The sequence below is a fragment of the Vigna angularis genome, chromosome 4 (genome assembly GCF_016808095.1).
Source record: "Vigna angularis cultivar LongXiaoDou No.4 chromosome 4, ASM1680809v1, whole genome shotgun sequence".
NCBI classification, from domain to species: domain Eukaryota; kingdom Viridiplantae; phylum Streptophyta; class Magnoliopsida; order Fabales; family Fabaceae; genus Vigna; species Vigna angularis.
The window spans coordinates 27,102,225-27,123,865 of NC_068973.1; the positions used below are offsets into that span (position 1 = coordinate 27,102,225).

At 31.3% G+C, this 21,641-nt stretch overlaps 2 protein-coding genes across 6 annotated transcripts; one reads left to right on the top strand and one right to left on the bottom strand.

The window, feature by feature from the left end:
* Positions 1-1,972: 1,972 nt before the first annotated feature.
* LOC108322833 (RNA-binding protein 1) lies at positions 1,973-7,560 on the bottom strand. 5 transcript variants are annotated; one of them, XR_008248382.1, is made up of 8 exons: positions 7,251-7,552; positions 6,277-6,398; positions 5,542-5,773; positions 5,243-5,310; positions 5,092-5,173; positions 3,728-3,849; positions 3,286-3,607; positions 1,973-2,185 (listed from the first exon to the last, which is right to left on the bottom strand). XR_008248382.1 is itself a non-coding variant. In XM_017555102.2 (7 exons), the coding sequence occupies exons 1-6, from the start codon at positions 7,333-7,335 to the stop codon at positions 3,743-3,745; spliced, it is 690 nt and encodes a 229-aa protein (XP_017410591.1). In that variant the 5' UTR covers positions 7,336-7,560; the 3' UTR covers positions 3,313-3,607; positions 3,728-3,742. The 5 variants fall into 5 exon arrangements, 4 of the variants coding, with proteins under 4 accessions (XP_017410589.1, XP_017410587.1, XP_017410592.1 ...); XM_017555102.2 differs by lacking the exon at positions 1,973-2,185 and having other exon boundaries at positions 3,313-3,607; positions 5,243-5,304; positions 7,251-7,560; XM_017555100.2 differs by lacking the exons at positions 3,286-3,607; positions 3,728-3,849 and having other exon boundaries at positions 5,243-5,304.
* A 12,096-nt stretch (positions 7,561-19,656) lies between these two features.
* On the top strand, positions 19,657-21,397 carry LOC108322830 (protein yippee-like At4g27745). Its single transcript, XM_017555092.2, has 2 exons — positions 19,657-20,044; positions 20,960-21,397. The coding sequence occupies exons 1-2, from the start codon at positions 19,952-19,954 to the stop codon at positions 21,185-21,187; spliced, it is 321 nt and encodes a 106-aa protein (XP_017410581.1). The 5' UTR covers positions 19,657-19,951; the 3' UTR covers positions 21,188-21,397.
* Positions 21,398-21,641: the final 244 nt, after the last annotated feature.

Sequence of the window (21,641 nt, forward strand, 5' to 3'; positions counted from 1 at the left end):
ATGTCGTGAGTAGTAGCAGGAGGTCCTAGTCTTGGGTGCTTCTAGTATGGCCCAAGGTGAGTGATAACGGACTAACCTCGTGAGTGTGGTAGGGTGAAACCCATTGGCAATGGCTTTTCAAAGCAGTAGAGGCCACCACGAATGCATGATCTACCATAGCTCGACAATCATTCTAAGTCCGGACGATTCAAGCTTAAAGTGTAACAAGTTGTGTTAAGTGACCCAATATATATGATTTAAACTTGCATGTTGGGTGTAATTGTTATAACATGATTTTTGTATATCTAGCTCACCCTTCTGCTTGTGTTTGTCTTTCGTTTGTGTTGTGTTTTCTGTTGCAATGATCATCCATTTGGATGTGAGCAGAGGTAGATGAGGTGCTTCTAGAGCAGGCCTTGGAGGGAGATGACACCGCTGCTTAGCCTAGTTAGGATCCATAGGCTTCTGTTTATTTTGAAATACTTTATTGTGTTAAAGTTTTAAATTACAACCTTTTTGGGATGACTGTAACCTTAAGACTTTATCTACAAGTCTTCTTCTAACTGTTCTATTATATTAAAATGTGGACTACTAGATTATATAGTTCTATATAATCTGGGACGTTACAAAAGCAATGTTAAACTCCAAAGACAATTCAAAATAAAAAAAAAGTATCATACAATGCAAGCGTAATCCAAAAACATGTACAAAAGGCGAACAAATAAGTTTTTAATATTGTTAATTTTTGTCTCACTTGTCCATTTATAATATTAGAGTCTTAAATAGATCAATTTTTAAATCTATAACATTTTTCTCTCTTGAAACATCTTCTTTATCACTATCTACAATATAATAAAAAAAATGATAACTAATAATATTGAAACACAAAATAATAAATAATTAAATTAAATTAGGTGGGTTGGTGAGCCAACCTGGCTCGCCACTGGTTCAACCCGATGAGCCGGGTTTTAAGTGAACCGGGTTAAAAATTAGCCCGCATAAAAAAATTACATTTTTTTAAAGTCCAACCCGACTCAAACTCGTGATGAGCCGGGTTGGTTCGCGGGTTACATATCATTTTGACAACACTATTCAAAATTATAAATAAGATGACAATTTTGATTAGTATAAATTATACCTATTGTGCTATTTAATGATAAATTTTTAAGTGAGCAGAAGAAGGAATACTAAATTGAGACGAGTTTTATATGAATAAAAACACAAATATAAGAGCAAAGATTATGACACATCCTTGTCAAACTCTGTACATTCTTAGCTAATTTTCATCACATTATGCATAGATATTGTAAAGCTGGCTCGAAATTTCATTTGAAAATATCATTCTCGTATCTGTCGGAGCTACCCTTTCTTGTGCTCATTATTTCACAATAAAGACAGTTTTTTTTTTTAAGAAAACTCATCTTGTTAATAGGATGTTAAATTGAGAGTCACGGGTAGGTTAGGACGAATTAAATATAAGTCAATTTACCTTAATTTATTTTTGGATGAATTAAATTTTATAATTCAGATTAATTTATCATGAGTTGATAGATAATAAGTAGATTGGTTCATTTACAATTTTATTTTTAATTTATTTTATATATTTATTGTATACCATCAAAGTGAATTCACCCAATTCACTATTATATATCGCGTGTTTATTTTATTTTCTTTCGTGGTTATCTTATACGCAAAATGTGTATGACCCATGTTGTTACTCCGTACGTCTATTGTATAAAAATGAAATAAAATTATTGTTAAATGATTGGAGTTCAACAAAAGTGATAATCAAATGTGTACTTTTACGTATTCTGCAACAATTCTTACTACCAACTTATGAAGTATTAAATGAAAAAAAAAATACATTTCAGTTTTGAAAATTTAAAAACCACTCAATATTTTCTTTACATGATGAATAAGAAGATTTTGTATGAAAAATTAGAATTATTCGTATGAAATGCCAACTATACAGGTTTATGTTTAAATTTCCATCTTTGTGCAACCAAACCATAACTAACATTTCAGATTGCTGGAGGTCTAAGAAGAACTCATACAGAAGGGAATTCGAATGGAAGAAGCTCCAAATCAACCTTACCTGTCCTAACTACCATTACTTCAATAGAGAATCTATAACAAATAATTATCATACCATACAAACAATACAAACCAAATCTTGCTCTTTTTTCTGCTGTTCCAGGTAAATATCCTGCATATTTCATAACCAACCAACCAACAGAATATTATTATGAGAAAAATGTTACTTGTACAATTAAAAGATAGAAAAAAGAGAAAAGTTTGAGATATAATAAAAGATATGAAGGTATAGGAGACATTGGCCATAACGGTCCAAGTTACGGTTTATGGAAGGGTTGGTCTTAGCAGGTAACAACCAATATACGTTTTACAAAACCTGGTGTCAATAAAAACAAATATACTACAAATTCATTTTATCTCTAAATATCCAACACAAACTCACATGAAATAATAGTCACATCTCTTACTCGGTCGAGGTTTTTTGTCGTCAATTTATTTCTTTGCGCATGAATAACCCATTTACAAATATGAAAATATGACTTTATTTTAAGATTGTGGTTTTAAAGTTTAAAATATGTAAAAATAAAATATCACCCTTTTTTATTTTCACCAATTTTTAAAAAAACCATTACGACAGCGAAATGGAGCAGCGATGGGATGCTGGAAAGTTAATGGTAATGTCTTCGAATTGTGGCCGTCAAGGTAAGGTAAAATCGCAACTGCTCACAATACTATAGCAGCATCCAACAAAAACCAAACGCATAGGTTTAGTTTCTGTTTTATTTGTTTCCGTAAGCAGCACTTGCAAACGTCACAAATGACACTATCTTCTAAGACCTTTTTTTCTTCTAAGGACGCAACTAAGATACCTTGGTATCTTTCGTGGGAAAGCTTCGGACAGAGATGAATACGAAGAGTTACTAAGTGCAAGTGAAAATACGCTCACCGTATAACTGGACTAAACCAACAAGGATCAAATTCAAAGAACAATGCCTTCCCACAGAACATGCTGTTTCCACATTTTATCATCCGCTTCAAGTTCACCGTATAACTGGGACTGGACACTCACAATAAAATCAAATATATGTAATAACCAACACAAATCTATGCACTGAAGGAACCTTTCGTATTAAAGTTATGAACTAGAAAAATCATATTAACCTGAAAAGTATATACCAAGGGCGAAAAAGCAGGTATTTGGGCCAGAACAAGAATGAAAAATTGACAATTGTCTAATTATACTAATCTAATAAAGTTAAAAATTAATAGTACCTGATATCTTAAAGGCTCACAAGAAAGTAGAACCCGTGCATGGAAGCATCCCTCTTATTAGTAGACAAATATATTCGACAGAGCAATGAAAAGCCATCGAAGTCATAAGTTATTTCGCATAAGACAATTTGAAGCAATTTATAGTAAATAAATTAAACAATTTTTCTCAAACACGCACAATCTGAATCTCTAGCGAGCACTCCCCACACGAATACGACAATGATCGACTTGTTGCTAATGAAAGCAACTGTAATTCTCGACTGCAATGTTGGTCACTTGCCTCTCAAAATCATAATCATAACCTCCCCATCGTGAGTGAATCCTACATGGAATTTCCGTTTCACGATTCAGCATGATTAACTGTTTATATTTAAGTTTTTATCCAGCACCCAACGACCATTGACAAACAGTATGGGCGTATTGAAATAATAGAATTAATCACCTGTAATTGCATAATTCAACGTTTGCCACGATGTATGCCACCTGACCTCGCACCAGGATAGCGGCGAGCAAATTGAAACCTTAAATTGACCGAGTTGCGGTCAAGTTCGTCAAATTTGTAACCTGCAAAATTAACGTTCACTGTTTCACGCTGAACAACTAGCCGTGTTCTGAGCAGCGGATTATGGTGTCAACAGGAAGATGATATAAGACGCGTTTTGTATCTTAACTCGGCTTATGACAGACATAATAATCCTGAAATGCATCTAAATACGTTCAAACCCAATGTCCAACATAGGTGAATATGCTTTCCTCTCACTCGTTACCGAAGGGGTCAAACTTGGTACTTGAAAGGAAGGGTGAATAAACTTTAAATAAGGCTCCATCATTAGACTATCTTCACCGTTGGCCATTCAATGAAACTTAGAATATTGGTCGAATATTACCTACCTAGTTTAAGTATCTACGCGGCAGAACAAATAATAAATTGTGACATGCAACACACGATCTTACTGTGCTGGTAGATGGAAGAGCAAATGAATGTGGAAGTCTACTACACCACGAGAGCGTATTTTGTCAAACAGGCCCTTAGCTATCGATGTTCCATGCAACCAATGTTCTTTTAAGCAATCCACCCAACCCACATGAGTTCCTCAAAAGCAGGAGGCCTGCCTCCGTAACTTGGAAATGTCAAATTGCATGGCATTCACAATCTAGCCCCCACGATCTTTCAACCAGATATGCCAGCTTTATCAATGACCACGACAATGATGGAAAATAAGGAGTCCATAACATTCATTATCGTGACATTACTTTTAAATGAATCAGTCTTTTACCTTTCGAAGCTTGAGTAAAGCTTTCACCTGAGTCAAACCATCTCCAACCCCGCATAAAAGTGTGGTAGATGAGAAATGCATTGCATAGGGTTAAATGCAATGCTGCTTGTTAGTGATGTCGAAAGACCATCAAGTAGTGCTCTAGGATTCCACACTCGCATCCAGTGTTTACTTAATGTCCTTCCTTACAATAAGATCCTTTGATCCAATACCACTGAGTATGTTTCAGGCAACACTCACGTTCTAAATCCATCACTACCTCATCAGATTACTGGATTTATATTTTACCCAAACCCCAGCATATATTATGCAGAGCAGCCCACGGTCTTGAGGCACGGACAGGAGGAATTCAAATCATAAAGAAGTCAAATATACAGTTCCTTCTTGCCAACTCGATGAAATTGCCAGAAAATGGTTCTATAGCATTTTCTCTATATTAAAACTTAAGTGGATAAAGAAATGGAACAAAGGTTTTTCCAAGACACACATGAGGATGACATTATACGAGTAGAAGAAATAGAGGGCTTACCCTGCAATGCTTCCATGGCAGTTGCTGCATGACCCGGACTCAAAAAATCGACAAAACAAAGTACCATTGGATCACCCCTTGGCTGCACAAAATAGAAGTAAAATGTCCATCAACGTATACAATTTTTTTTAAACTTTTTAATTAAACTTACTTGTCTTGACTCCTTGCTAACAAGCCTAACTTCTTTGTAGCCAACAAAAGGACGAAATATATCTGTACCTCGCAAGTTAAGGAGGAAGAATCTACAATGAAAAAGATTTGACTCCTCTAACGGGATATGTGTGAAGAAAGAAAGTGCGGTCCGACCTACCGTTGATATAAAGTGGGTTCCGTTTACAAAAACACTTTATTTCAAATCAACAGTAGATCTCTCACTCTTGACATCTCACTTGAAGAAGAATTAAATCCGAATGAAAGCATTGATCTAAGGGGAACCGAATGAAAGGATACGAGCTACTTCCCGTCTTGTGCAGTTAGAAGGCAAACCCTCAACAAACAGTGTACTGGTAGCATCAGGTGGAAGAGAATGGTCAGCCCTTCCACTACTAAACCCCAGGATTTTGTCTTTTACATCTGTTCCCCTGTCTACTCCCCCAATATTTGCAACATTTGAATCGTCAATAGTACGATTGGGAACTCGCCCTCCAATGGTTCTAGTGGACTGTCCCGAACCATATGAAATCTGATGAAAAATGTACAATTTTTTTATCCTTAAACATATAGACATATTTCACACATCAGATGTACTTTGTGGTAATACGACATCGAACAAGAAGTGCGAGACAGTAAAATAAATTATTCCATTTCGATCACATGCTCACTTTAACTGGATAGGATATTAGGACAAGGTAGAGTTCATGATTTTGTGTTCACTACACAATAGGACACGACAATTAATGTTATTATTACTCCAAACAATGTATCTAAGAAAATTAAAACTACCAATTTTTCCCCTATTCCTTTCAAATCTCCCATTGGAAATTTGGAGCTGATACAGAAATTATTTGGGTTTTTCTACCATTAGTTTAAGCATAAAAAATCCACTCACCCAGCTCTCTATCATATCCATGAACAAACACATTTAAATACATTCTAGTTGCCTACAAATTCAATATATCCAATCAGGGGAATAAAAGAACAAGAAATAGATAAATGGCCATTTAAGAACCGAAAAAAAGCTAATACCGCACTACGGAGGTAACTCTCATAAGATGCATCAAGGGACTCAGCATCTCTAACTACTCGTAGCCCTCCTCTATCATCATCATGGGGAAAGTAATTGGGCAAGTCATGAACACCAGAGACATCTTCAAAATTAAAAAATACTTTAAACTAATGAGAATACAAAGACAGGAACAAGGTAACAATGAATCATTCACATGATGATTGTGAAATACACAAGATTAAAATCAAATGACAGGGGAAAATATTTCTATCAAGATACAAGCCTAAGATTAAGACAACATGAATTTGAAATAGAATAGCTTCATTATTTAAATTATATATCGGAAAAAAGATAGATTCATCACAAAATTAGACAGACCCACCTAAAAGAGTACTATCACGGGCACAAAATTCGGACTTAGGTAAGCATATTGTGTCAAGTCTAGTAAATAAAATGAAAACTTCTTTCCAAAAGCTCTGGAAAAATTAGCAGGGGAGGATAATCACTTTTCTTGTCCTGAATCTATATCTAGTTTGAAACCCACAGTGAAAAATAGTTAGGCACTTGGACAAAACAGGAACAGAGAATTCTTCATCATTATTCAAGGAGATGTATCTAAAAAATTTAAGACCAAATTCGGTTCAGCATAAACACCCGCCAACAAGATGACGATGCTGCATATAATCATGACAGGTGACCTAATACAGAGTATCCAAACTAAAAGGGACAAACATAAACCCTCTCTATTTGGAACGAGGGAAAGAGTTCAACGGTAAAAAGAAAAGGAAATTGAACAAACCAAATCAAACCAAGAAAAATAAAAGCTATGTAACAGGAAAGGACAGAAAATGGAAGGGGGAAAGATCAATAAAAGGGAAAATTCAAAATTTTGACTTTAGATTTGGCGAAATACGTAAAGATGGCCTTTTGCGTTGAGATGAAAACCTAGCGAGAGAAAAAGATAAATATGAAAAACCCTGAATTGAAGGCATACCGTAGTCGGAACGAGAGCGCTTGCCGGCGATAGAGGAAGGGGCATGCCGCGATTCGGCGGCGTATCTCCAATATCCGTCGGACATGAGGATGGGAATTGATAGATTGATGAACCAAATTGAAATTAAAACTGAAACAGAAATTGAAATTGAAAAGTGAAAGAGGATGAGAATATGGGTTGAAGCTTCTTTTGATTAATTCTCAGAAAAGCCAAACGACGCAGATTCAAAGTTCTGCTCAACCAATTATGAATTTCATTTTTTTTTTTCAATCTACATCTTATAAGCAGCTACTTCAATACACTTTTCTTCTTTAGCATATTTTATCAGATCCTATTTATATTTTTCTTTCTAATCACTGTTTTACTATATGTCATATTATTCAATTTTTTATTGGATAAATAAGAAAACTTTGATTTAGTCTTTCAATATATATATATATATATATATATATATATATATAAAATTGAATTTAATTTCTATATTTATTATTTATTTTTAAAATTATATTTTTAAATTAATTTTTTAAATGATTTTTATGTACAGTGAACTTTATTTCTCAAAGTACTAGGTGATGTTGGGATTTTTTTATCTGAATAAAAGAGTTTAATCATTTCTATTTGTAGTTTTTGAGTGAAATATCCATTAAGTAAAGTTTATCTCATTAAGCTTATAAGCTATCCTAAAATTAAAACTTTTTCAGAATTATCTTGCAAAAAATATGACAAGGCAAACATTTTGAACTGAAAATTTATTTAGATTTACTTTCGACTTATGTAATGTTTAAGTAAAAAAATGTTAGAAAGTAATTATTTTTATGTTGGAAGTATTATCAGTTTTGTTATATGAATAATAATTCCTATGTCAAGTCAATCTCTCTATTCTATTATAATAAAAAAATGCCAATAATACTACAGAATCGATAATTTGTCTTAACGTAAAAAATATCTAACATTTAAATTTTCTCTTAAAAGATTATAATAAATTAATTAAACAACAGTTCTATACCTCACTAAGGGCATCACAATATGGTTGGTTTATCTCGACTTTTTATGATTTATAATATCTCATTAATTTTAGTATTTGATAAAAAAAATCGCTTCAATACTACTATGATTATGGTCAATGATTAATTTTAATTTGTATAACTTCAAAATGAAAAATAAAATAAAGAATGTCACTTGCATAAACCAATATTATATACGGTTGAGTGAAACATATACCTAATTTATTACACGTAATTAGTAAGTTTCATCAAAGTCTCGATCTTTTTCTTTTTTTTTAACATCATGTTTCACTTAAAAAGAAAACACTTATTAGATAAGACTAAGGTAGTGGATAATATTATATTAAATGTTTGTGTGGTAAAAATATATATATTAATATGATTTGTTGTGTATAATTATAGCAAAGATAATTGTGACGATTTGTTTAATTTGGTGTGTTTGTTTGAAATTTGTACATGGTGTGTTCAAATCTAAACCATTCCATATATATATATTTTGGTTTTGTTTTGGTGATATAAATTTAGGTGGTGCTTAATGATTGGTGATTGATTTTGTTTCGGTAACAAGCATTATAAACATGCTTCTTAACTTACTTCATGTGAGAGTTTAATCTTTTTGCAATTACCTCGAATTTTGGGATGAAGGTATCCAAAGTGTGATTTTAGTATCATCATTATAGTTTATTTATCTTTGAATTATTAAATAATTGAAAATTAAAAGATAGAAATATTATATAAAAGGTTAAATTTAATTATTGAAGAAGTGGTTGTCGTATGGTATATATATTATATTAAAACCAAGTACAAGAAAATACATGATAGCATTATTAGCATTTAATTTCATTCAAAATATTATATATTTATGAGTTGTAGTGATGATAATAAATTTGAATGTGAGATGAAAAAAATTTAAATAATTAAGATAAATATATAAATGCATTTAAGTATTTTAATTAAAAGATAACATGGTTTGTTATTTATATTTAAAAGATTTATTTTATATTAAGAGATATTTTGATATATTATTAAATATAATGGTTAGATAATAATAATAATAATAATAAAATATATTATTTAGGGACTTATCAAAATTAATTAGAATAAAGATAATTTTTTTTTATTTGGAAAATATTGAACTTTTATAAAGGTTCAGAAAAATAAATTTAATATAGTTCAGTATGTCTCTTATTTATATTATATTAAAATAAAAACTCTAAACGTCAGGAAAAAGACACAGAAATCCTACAATAGTCGTGAGAGTTGTTTCAAAGGAGAACATTATTTTCTATCAAGGGAGAAATAGGATTAAACTGTTAGGAGAACTTAGATGATTTAGAACTCTTTGTTGGAATAGAGGAAATAGAAGCTAATCTTTATTTTTGTGGAGTGTCTTATGTTACATGTATAAATTGGTGACATGATTATATGCCGTTCTTGGCATTTATGAACTATATGGTTTGATTGTATGCCAATTACATTATTTAATATTTGTTGGTGCATTTATTATGGTCGGCGTTGTAACCTTTTTGGTTTCATTTTCTTCTTTTTGTATGGGCTTCAAATGGTTGTTTATTATGTTTGTTAATGTTTAACTATTGTGTGGTAATGGTGGGTTTGTGTTTTAAAGTTTATCATGGGATAAACATTGTCATTGATGTTGTGTATGAGAATGAGTTTTGGACACGAAACGTTGCGCATGTGTTGTGTGTATTAAATGCACTTTTGGTTTTGGCCATATTTCTTTTATATGGATTTTGATGTTTTATACCATGCATCTTTTGAGTGGGAATAAAAGGTGGTTTTGAATGAGTACCAAGTTGTTAGGTGTGTATGTTAAGTTGTGTGTTGTGTTTTTTCGTGATGTGTTGTGGTGTTTCCCAAACTTGTAGTTTGATGTATGAGGTGATGTGATTAAATTTCGTTGATGATTATGTGGTAGGCCATGTTGTTGAGATGAATGACTTGTAATTGTGGATACTATGTCTTCTTGTGTACGATAGAGGGCTTGAACAAGTCCTATTTTGGGAAATAGGTTCTGCTCTGGTGAGTAGGAAAATCCTACTTTGGTGAGTAGACCCTCTTTTCACAAATAGAAAAATCTTATTTTGGTAAATATGCCCTACTTTGGTGAGCGGAAAAGTTTTACTTTGGTGAGTAGGTCCTGTTTTGGTAAAACGAAAAGTCCTATTTCGGTAAATAGGTTATGTTTTGGTAAGTAAGAAAGTCTTGTTTTGGTAAGCAGGAAAATCCTGGTTTGGTGAATAGACCATGTTTTAGTAAACAGGAAAGTCTTATTTTTGTAAATAGGTCATGCTTTGGTGAGCAGAAAAGTCTTGCTTTGGTAAGCAGACCCTATTTTGGTAAACATGTCAAGTGTACTGAAATACGAAAAACGACATAAGTACAGAAGATGACATAGGTTTATAGTGATTGATGGTGTTGGCATGGTTAGGTGGAGTTGAATTGTGGTTTGGATTAAGATGTTTTGTATAATTTGTCTTTGAAGTGTTTGTGTAGTAAATATGTAGTAGTGATTTGATAATTGAATTATTATGATATATTGTTGTTTGATGGTCATTTTATTGGTTTACCCTTTTTTTTGTGTTTGTGCGATGATCATATAACTCGTGTTGTTATACAAGAGTAACACAAATGTTCCAGTAGATAAGTAAAACAACAAAATTAACAAGTATTTGGGAAACTTTCGAGTTTATTAAACAAATTTGTTTATTTAATAATGTAATTATTTTCGTGATTATTTTGAAAGGTTTAGGTTTTGATTATGATTTAATTTAATTAAGATTAAATGAATAACATATTCTTTTTAATTTAATTTAAAAAAGTTTTAAATTTTTAGTTTTATAAGTTATTTGTGACACCCTAAATTGGAGTCTTACACTAAGAAAAAAATTAAAAAAAAAATATAGAGCAATATATCATTAGTTAAAAATATTCTTAAACTAATAAATAAATTTTGTTTATATTATTTAACAAATAGTTTTAAAATATTTTAAATTATACAAAAAAATTATTAATTTAAATTGAAAACTATATTTAGATAAACAATAAAAGTTGGTAAAAATAGTCTTTCGCTAGTTTGGGATAATAAAAATATTTGTATATGAGAATATCTACAAGATAAAATATGTGATAAATAGTTGGTATTTGCGGATATTTAATACTTACTAGCAGTCGATAGTTTAATACTTGTTTATGAATGCATCGAATACAACATCATACTATCCATATTTATAAGTATCTGTTACTTGAAAAAATAAAAATAAAATTTAATTTATCTTTTATTAAATTTAATTTAATTAAATATTTAATTTTTAATTTATATTTAATTTTATATTTTTTACAATTTTATTTAGTTTTTATTTTAAAAATTTATAAAATTTATTTTTAAAATATTAAAAGGCAAAATTTAAAATATTTGTGGATATTTTTTAAGATTATAAAATGAAAAACAATTAAAATTATTTGTTAAATAAGATAATGAATAAGTCCCGACCTAATATGTTTCCATCCTCCCACTAGTGAATAGAGTAAAACCAACCATGATTTGGTATTTTATTGAGAAAGAAGATAAAGAAACAAATTTACAGTAACTAAAATTAAAGTTTTTTCTTTATAGTTATTAAACATATATTAATTTAATAAAATAATATTATTACGTGTATTGTTTACACGTTATATAAAGAAGACTTTTTGGAGTATACGTCCAATACAAACTAAGTATTTATAGATGAGAAAATGATACTTTAACAACATCATTTGACAACATTTTGACATAGTCACATGTCACAACGTGATTGGTATACATGGAAAACAAAATTAAAAAATTAGAATGACGTGGAAACAGAATTGGGGCAGCGTTTGAATTGGAGGGGTTCATTTTCTCATTTCAAAATTATAAGATTTCATCACATCCAAATTTAGTGAGGACTTAGTGCAAACATTTAAAACATTGATCATTATGATCTTCAAATTTCATTAACAATAAATGTAACCACTACTTTTCTTTGAACATTTTTAACAACAAATATGCACATTCAGTCATCATCAATACATATTGAAAAAGTTGTAAACCAATCATCAATAACATTGCAAAAATCCCTATTCAACAACATCTACACAATGCCTAAATCTTGCAACACTTCAGCCCTCTGCACATTGTCCACATCCAAAATTCAATCACAAACATGTTTTTTCTCCCTAACCTGTTGTAGTTCCTCCTGCAAAGACAAAAATACACAACATATCAACAAAATGCACCATTTCTATCAAAGCTCGAGAACATGAAAATTTTTAACTGGGCACTGTGTTGCCTTCGTATTTCTCGATGTCATCCCACAACTCCATAATTTTCAAAACAATTACTCCACAATCAAATTTGCAACAAACAAAGTCCAACAACAAAATAATATTATTTAACATATCAGTTGGTCTCCCAATTCTTTAGAGACAAGGACATTTTTATCCTCAACTTCATCATGTGAAGATTTACTAGTTTCAAGCAAATCATCATTGATTAAGCTTTCAAGCAATTTTATCTTTATGTTAGAATGCACCCAGAAAGGAAGAAAAGATGATACGTGTGAAGCAAGAAACCTAATATCAGAGAGCCTAATCTCAAGTCAATTTGATGTCAACCATGACCTTTGTTCAGTGTTTTATTTGTAACTATCTTTATAGAACTCCGAATGAGTTGATTCTTGTTTTATTGGATTCTAGACTCAAAGATCTTTCTTTAAACACCAGACTCGTAAGTTTTAGAAAACATATTCAACTGCAGTATAAATTTTAAGATAGACATTTTAATTACGTTTTTCAGTATTTTCAGCTATGACCTTTACTCACTATTTTACTCATTACTCTTTCCACAGAATTCCAAATGAGATGATTCTTATTTTGTTGGAATCTAGACTTAAAGGTATTTCTTTGGAAACCAAACTCGTAACTTTTAGACAACAGAGTCAACTGCAGTACAAATTTTAAAATCGACATTTTAATTACGTTTTTAAGTATTTTCAACTATAACCTTTACTCACTATTTTACTCATTACTCTCTTCACAGAATTCCAAATGAGATGATTTTTGGTTTGTTGGAATCTAGATTCAAAGATCTTTCTTTCGACACCAGACTCGTAATTTTTAGATCACAAAGTTAGCTGACAGGGACATTTTAAGATCAACATTTTAATCACGTTTTTCTGTATTTTCAGCTATGACCTTTGTTGATTGATTTGCTTATAACTCTCTCCACATAACCCCAAATGAGTTAATTCTTTTTGGGTTGGACAGTAGACTCAAAGATCACTCTAATGACTATAAAGTCATAAATTTTGAATCAATGAACTAATTATGGTTAAGTTTTCAAATTTGCTTAAGTGTGCACAAAATTTCTAGACTCAAGAAAATTTTAAATATGAATTGTGCCTTTATTTTGGCTTTAGACACTTATTAAATTGAAATAAGGAGCTGGATAGTAGTTTGAGAAAATTTTCACTGAAAGTATGGTCAAACACCATAAGGAAAGTTGTATTAACTAGACCAATAATACCATGGCCCATATGACCAAACATTTCTAAAGTTATGCAATATCAAATGGTGTAGGACCCTATGCTTATCATTCACTCATGGTCTTATGGCATTTAGAAAAGATTTGAATCTCAAACTTATCATTTATCAGTAAGGAATCAGAATTCCACCAATTTCAAAATATCATCCAAGAGTTTAGAGAAAACATATAACACAGATTTGCATACAAGCCTTCTATTCTTTCCAAACTCAGACTTAGAAGGTATTTATTCGGTCAATCATCTAGTTCACTCTTACAAACCAAAAAAAATCATACCTTCCTCACAAAAACCACATCAACCACTATATATATGTTCTAAACAACTTCATGCCACACTAAACCATATCACGAAAAACACCCAAATAGCACAACAATCCATAAATGCCCAAACAAATTTAAACAAACTAAACCAACCAAACACAAAAAAATGAATTACCCAAAACAACGGAGGCAACCTTCACAAAGCACCTCTGATGTCGATATCCAAGTACGTTGTTTCCAAAACGCCTAAAGTTTGGTGCCTACAACATTGTCTTCAACGGGGACAGTCCGACCAACACCAACACTTCTCCGTGGCTGGGAGGAAGGAATATCGGTGGGTGGGTAGACGTCCACGACGGCACTCCGTCGGACAACGAACGTGACGCTCCAGGGAAGAGGCACAAAAATGGAACGGTGGGTGAGTAGAGACGTGAACAACGACACTTCGACGACAATGGGTGGGTGGGAGGGACCTCCTCCTCTCGCAGGTTTGGTGGGTGAGAGGAAGCGACACTCTCTCTAAAGTTCCAGTTCTCTCTTTAAGCTTTGCTTCAGATTAATTTTGAAATGAAAAAATGAACCCTCCAATCTGACATAATATTGTTAAAGTAGCTTTTTCCTTATATAGATGAGCTATTTACAGTTAAACAGGAAAAAAGAAAATGAATAAATTGCATTTATGAATGTAAGTTTATCCCCTGAAGTATTGTTAAAATAATTAAAACACTGATGCATAATTTATATATATATATATATATATATATAAATTAATTATTGAAACACCATTTGAACTCCTTTTTAATGCCGCTAGGATTATTTCAAAAAAGAAGTTTACCTTCGTATTCCGTTTGTCGCTTAATGTTCTCCATATTAATTAACTATAAGTTACTGTACTTTTTATAATTTTAAAAAAATATTATGCTAATATTGTTAATTTGATTAACATTTCATATATTTAATTAAAACTTATGGACAAATGTATATTTATTTAGTTTTTATTTATACTTTATGTTTAGTTAAAATTATATGTTTAATTAAAATTATATTTAATCATTTTGTTATTGTACTCATCTAATTTTTGCTTCAGGTATTAATTTTCTCTCTCTCTTAATTGTGAGGATTAAAAAACAATTAAGAGTATATATATTTTTTAATAAATGATACTCAAACATTTTATTATTAGAGGAAGTTAAATATAAATACAAATGTATTAAAATAAGTTTGTATTTACCTTTCTACAATTGTTTTCTCTAAAATTTCTCTGTGCTTTCTCTAAGATTCTGATCTTATCTTTTAATTTTTTTTAAATCCAAGCATATCTTAGTGCTTTTGGTGTAAGAGGTAACACATTTGACATATCAGATTTGCAAATAAAATAAGTTCAGTTTTTGTTTTATTCTTGAATCAAGTTTTGATCTGGTTGCATGTAGTATTTATAGGCTTGCATGTGATACAAAGTATTTTTTGTTAATTCTTGCCTTGCTGTTGTGATAATAAAGATGTATTCAAATCATTAATTTGAAATTTCTTTGTGGTTTTGAAGCATCTCATGAGGTATAAAGCTTAGGAGCAATTATGAGACAAGAGCTTCATAACGGATTAGGGAAGCTAGTAATAATTTTACACTATACTATATATGCTTTTTTTTTTATTGTGAATGGATTTGAAAATGAATATTGAAGTTTGAGTAATTAACTTATAATGATACCTTGTGACACTAATTTTGTATTAATCCAGAGTTATAAAAATACATAGAAGTACCATTACAAATAATTACACAATATAAGTTGGTCATTTTCATTGGTTTACTAATATGGTGTCAAACACTAAGAGCATGGCGTTGGACGCCAATTTCGGGATTTAAGTCAGTGAGCTCTAAGGACCAGAACACCATCTTGGCATCGTTGGATGCTTACTTGGTAGTGAGCTCAAGGGTGTAGAACACTAGGTGCTCACTTGACATTGAGCCCTGGATGTATGAGCGTTGGACTTCCTTTTATACCGCCCAATGTTGCTTTGTTTTTTAATGATATGTGGTTATTTATTTATTTTCTTGTGATTGTGTGTACAAAATTTAGCAAATGTATTGTGAATTGAGATGAAAATGAATGAAATGAGAATGTAGTGATTCCTAGTACAATGTGTTGTATTTTGTATAATGTATTAACGAAAGTTATTGAAATGAGATAATTCTGACTCTACTAGTAATTGGATTCATATAGATGAAAATAACTAATGCTGAGAGTCGAGAGATGTTCATATATATACTTGCAGTTTTGGCAAGAGGTCAAACTCGTGAAATACATAATTTACCTTGTCATGCTTTATGATTCGATAAAAGGCCCGAATATGATATAACTTTAGCTCTTATGATAAAAGATCAAGTAGTACAAATTTGAGGATAAATTCTCTTCAAGAAGGAGAGTATGATAGAGGACTATCTCTTGAAATATATATGAAAAGAACTTGAGGAAGAACATTTGCAATTCAAAGGATCTATGACAAGGTCCAATATCAAAACATGTATCCTTGAATCTTATAATGTTCAAGGAGGGAATTTTAATAACATGAAGATCATAAGCACAATTGAAGAATAATTTAGGAAATTAAATGATTTGCAAATTTATTTTAATTTATAGAATGTTTAATTTGTTAGATGAACAAACTTCCCTAAGCAAAAATTCTGCATTGTAATTTTCATTTTTTTGTTATTTATATGTGATTTGGGCTTTGGGCTTTATTTTAGGGTTTCTAGGTTTTGTTAAACTTATATGCCTATATATAGAGGTACCAAAAGCTATTGTAGACACTTTTGAGTCATAATATATGCATTTGCATTTTTGAGAGAGGATTATCTTGGTTCTTGGATTAAAACTCTGATTCTTATTAAAGATTAACATATTTGTGACGAATCTTTACTTAACTTATCAATCTGCTAGCTTGTGGTATCCCCATCTTTGTCTTATTTTGAATTCTTCTCTGATTTATTTTTATTATGCCTCTTGAGGATTCAAATATAGAAAAGATCGTACTCTTTCCTGGACATGATCGTATCATCTAAAAGGAACACATACCTATGGGATACTATTGCCAAAAGGAGAAACTGAAAAAGAGGTACAAATTACCTTTTATTTAGATGTAGATTAATGTGGAGACAAATGGGATAGGAAGAGTACAATTGGGTATATTTTCTTCCTTGAAGGGTCACTAATTTCTTGGAGCTCAATAAAGGAATCATAGTGGCTTTATTATCTTGTGAGGTAGAGTATATAGCTGCTTGTGAAGCCACTTGTCAAGCAGTTTGGTTGATTTCATTGATGAAAGGGCTGAAGATTGTTTTAGCTGGAAAGGTGAGACTGTTTGTTGACAACAAGTCAATCATTAACCTAGCTAAGCATCCTACTTCTAATGGGAGAAGCAAACATATTGAAACTAGGTTTCACTACATCAAAGAGCAAGTGAGCAATGGAAGGTTGGAGGTTGTACATTGTAGATCCAAAGACCAACTCGCAGATATACTGACCAAAGCATTGAAGAACACTTTCTAACCCTTAGAAAGCAAATCAGTGTTGTAAAAGCAAAACTTTTTGGAGATCGAGCAAAAGAGTTTTTAAAACCCTAGATCAAAAAGGGGTTTTCATCGGAGAGAGGAGTTTCATCGGTGAAAGGGGATTTCATGTTCTTCCTAGGGTTTTGATTTATGGAGGCATGTTAGTGTTGTTAAATCAAAACAGAATCAGTTGTAACTTTCATATAAATGTAAACATTCACAGTGAGAACAATTTAATCAGAGATGTTTTGCATTTTACCTGAGTTACTTTGCTTTCTCTACTCTTCCTTTGCTCTTTGTCTTCTTTTTCTTCTCTCTGCTCTTCATTTCTCAGCTCTCTTCTCTTGAAACCTTAGAATTCCTTGTGAGTGTGTGATAAGCTTACCTTGATGTCTTACTTGTGGTTGGTTGTTCACATGCTATTATCGTACCATAAATGTGAGCAGAAGATAGTGCATGAAGAGATATTGTTCGACACTAGAAGTTAGAGGTGAAAAGGATGCAAAGTTGTTTAATGGTTTGGAGTTGAGAATTTCATATGCATATGCAGCATGAAAACATATTATCTTTCTTTGTTAGGATATTTTAAATTTTCGTTGTTTTGAAAAACTATATATACCTTTATAGAAAATTGTATATTTTTTTATATATGCTAATGAAATGTTAAATATGCTTTATATCTTTTATACGATGATGGTGATGTGATTGAGCAAATTATATACTAATGAGCTAATTATGTTTTTAGTCCTTAAGTTTAAGTGAAAATTGGAATTAATTTCTTTTCAAAACTTTGGACTAATTTAGTTCTTCGTATTTAGAACTGCGTGGATTTAGTTCATTTTCACTAAATTTTATGAAATTTATTTGATGTTTCAAATGCATTTTTCAATTAGCATTGAGACAAAAATATGTGAAACATAAACAAATCAAATATTATCATAAAAACATTTAAAACATAAAATAAACCTAATAAAATTTAGTTAAAAAAATTAAATTAATAAATTTTTAAAGTTGAAAGACTAAATTAAACTAAAATTTTGAAAATGAATTATTTTCAATTTTCACTATTAATTAGGTATGTATTATACAATTTTTTTAATCTCTCTTATTAAAACTAAAATATATGCGTCATTTAATTGGCTAGACAATAAATATATTAAATCATAAGTAGTACAAGATGTGTAACATTTAATTAATTTATATAATAAATGGTTCGTAGTGACCTAGTCATTAGGCATCAATCTATAAACGCATTTTATTTGTTTTAAGGAAGTTGAAAAGATCTATTCGAAAATTTAAGGAAGTTGAAAAGATCTATTCGAAAATTAAGAGACACAATTATTATTTATTTTATACACCAATTAGTGAAGATTTGTATATGTGAACAAAGAAAGTGCTAGATAATTTCATTTGCTTTTCTACTCATAATCAATTATAGCTATTTTTATTTTTTATTGCTGTAATAATAATAATTTAAAAAAAATAATATTAAAAATGAAAAATATCTCATTTAATACAACCAACTTCACTATTTATATTCCCACCTCCTGCGGAGAGAAATAAACCTTAACAAAGAAAAATAAGTTTTTGAAACTTGTAAAAACAGCCTCAGTTCACCAAGTTTTAAAGAGTAGTTTAAAACAGAGCACTTGAAAAACTTAGTTGAAGTTAGGGAAAATTACCGAAATTTAAGTGCGGTTGTGGATTTTTCGTGATCGGCACCGATCAAATCCAGAACAAAACTTCAAAACGTAACCTAACAAAGAAAATAAAAAGATAACTCTTTCCAACTAATAAAAAAAAATGATAACTCTATAAAAGAACATGAAAATTGGGGTTTTATTTTATCTTGTAAAAGGAATTTGTTCCAGTAATTTGATTTGATTTTTTAACTAGTGGTTTGTTTATTATTAATTAATGTTAATATTGATGATTAAGACTATATCCTGTGCAAGTGGTGGGGTTTATTGGGTCTTTATCTGATTACCATATGTAATGCAATTTATTTTATTTTATTTTGAAGAGGCTAATTGGGAATCTTCATTAACCTTTGTGATCAAGCCTACTCTTGCACGCTAACTAACGACATATTTTCTTCTTATCTTATTGTTGCAGACTTTTGGGTCATCATTGAGCTTGGTGTAGGTAAAGAAATTTCATCACTTTTGTTCCTCTGCGCCCTTTTCTTCATCTCATTCATTTATAATCGAAACCTTTGCTCTGTTACTCCCTTGGATCACCGGTGTTTGGTTCATTTGGAGCACTGAGGTCTTTAATCTGATTTTTTTTTTTTAACCAATTCATGGCGGAACTAATAGGACCCCGCTTGTATTGCTGCTCTAATTGTAGAAACCAGGTCTCACTCCACGATGATATCATTTCCAAGGCTTTTCATGTAAACCTTTTCTCTCTCTCTCTCTCTCTCTCTCTCTCTCTCTGTTTTACTTTTCTGGGTGATTTTGGGACCAAAAATGTGTATGGGGTACTTTCTTTTACATTTCAAGTGAAAATTATATTTATTTTTTACAGTTGACTTCTTAGATGTATCGGTTTGTTGCCAATTGAAATCATCATCTACCTATTTTACTTCAAAAGGGTAAGGGCTTTGCTGAGTATTATTGTTTCTAGGTGTCATTACTATTACAAAGGTAAAGTGGGGAAATTCCGGGGTGATTTCAAGAAAGGAAAGAAATTTGAGCTCTTGTTTTGTAATTGAGGTTAAGTACAAAACTGTCGTTCAATCAACAATGAGACCAGTCTCACTAGACTCACTTATATAGCCAAATATGTATATTTCTTAATACTATTAGGACTACAATGAATTCAGGCCTTATAAATACTGAGAAGACATGGTGTTTACAATCAATTAGCTGTACATACACCAAGTGACAGTAGTTATAGATGTCAGTTTGATGTGGCTGTTGCTGTGATTTTCAATAAATGGGTTTTGGTTGAGTATGACTTTGGTTGAAATTTGAAAACATAATTTCAAATGTGGCCGCGGGGAGACAATGGCAGTGTTAAAGATGTGGAAAGTAGGTGATTTAGATTTTCGACCTTTCATATCTTTGTCTCTGAGTTTGTTATTGACATAACAGTCAAACATCACAAAGATTGCCAATATGTTGTGTTTTGTTCATTCATTATTTGACATATTTCCTAGATGAAGATATTCCCAAAGGCATCTTTGTATGTTCTCATTTGGTTGTTCTCGGTATTTAGACATAGATTTAAGGTTTATGATTTTATCTGGTACAAAAGCTTTCCGGTGTCATTTTTCTTAAATTGTCGTCCTAAATTTTATAATCAGGGAAGAAATGGCCGAGCCTTTCTGTTTTCCCATGCAATGAATGTTGTGACGGGGCCAAAAGAAGACAGGCATCTATTGACTGGCCTCCACACTGTTGCTGATGTTTATTGTGGTGATTGCCGTGAAGTGTTGGGTTGGAAGTATGAAAGAGCTTATGAAGCGTCCCAGAGGTACAAGGAAGGAAAGTTCATACTTGAAAAGTCAAAAATTGTTAAGGACAACTGGTAGCATTACACCGTAACCCCAATCCATTCATTCTGCTCTTCATGTTGCCTCTTTCATGCTTTGTGGTGTAATCTTGTATAGGAGAACCTTCAACCATTTGAAAATTGTCATTGTTTCCCCACCTTTAATTTCCTCAGGTTATGGCCAGAAGTGAAATTGGTATATAAACTGTTTATTCCTTGTTAATAGTATTGTGTATTCATTTCTGCTCTATGGATATCATGGCATGGTTACAGATTTCTTTTTGGGGAGTCGAACTTTGCTGACAGGCAAAGTTTATTACTCAGGTTATGGCTTGAATCTCTTGGATATAAAGTAATAGATCTTCTTATGGTTAAATTTGATATTTGGTAATAGCACAAATTGGCCAGCTTCAAAGTTTGGCTTTTTGGATGGTCCCTTTCCACGATTGAAGTTGTAATTTTTAAGTTCTGCTTCAAATTTTCAATTATTGTAA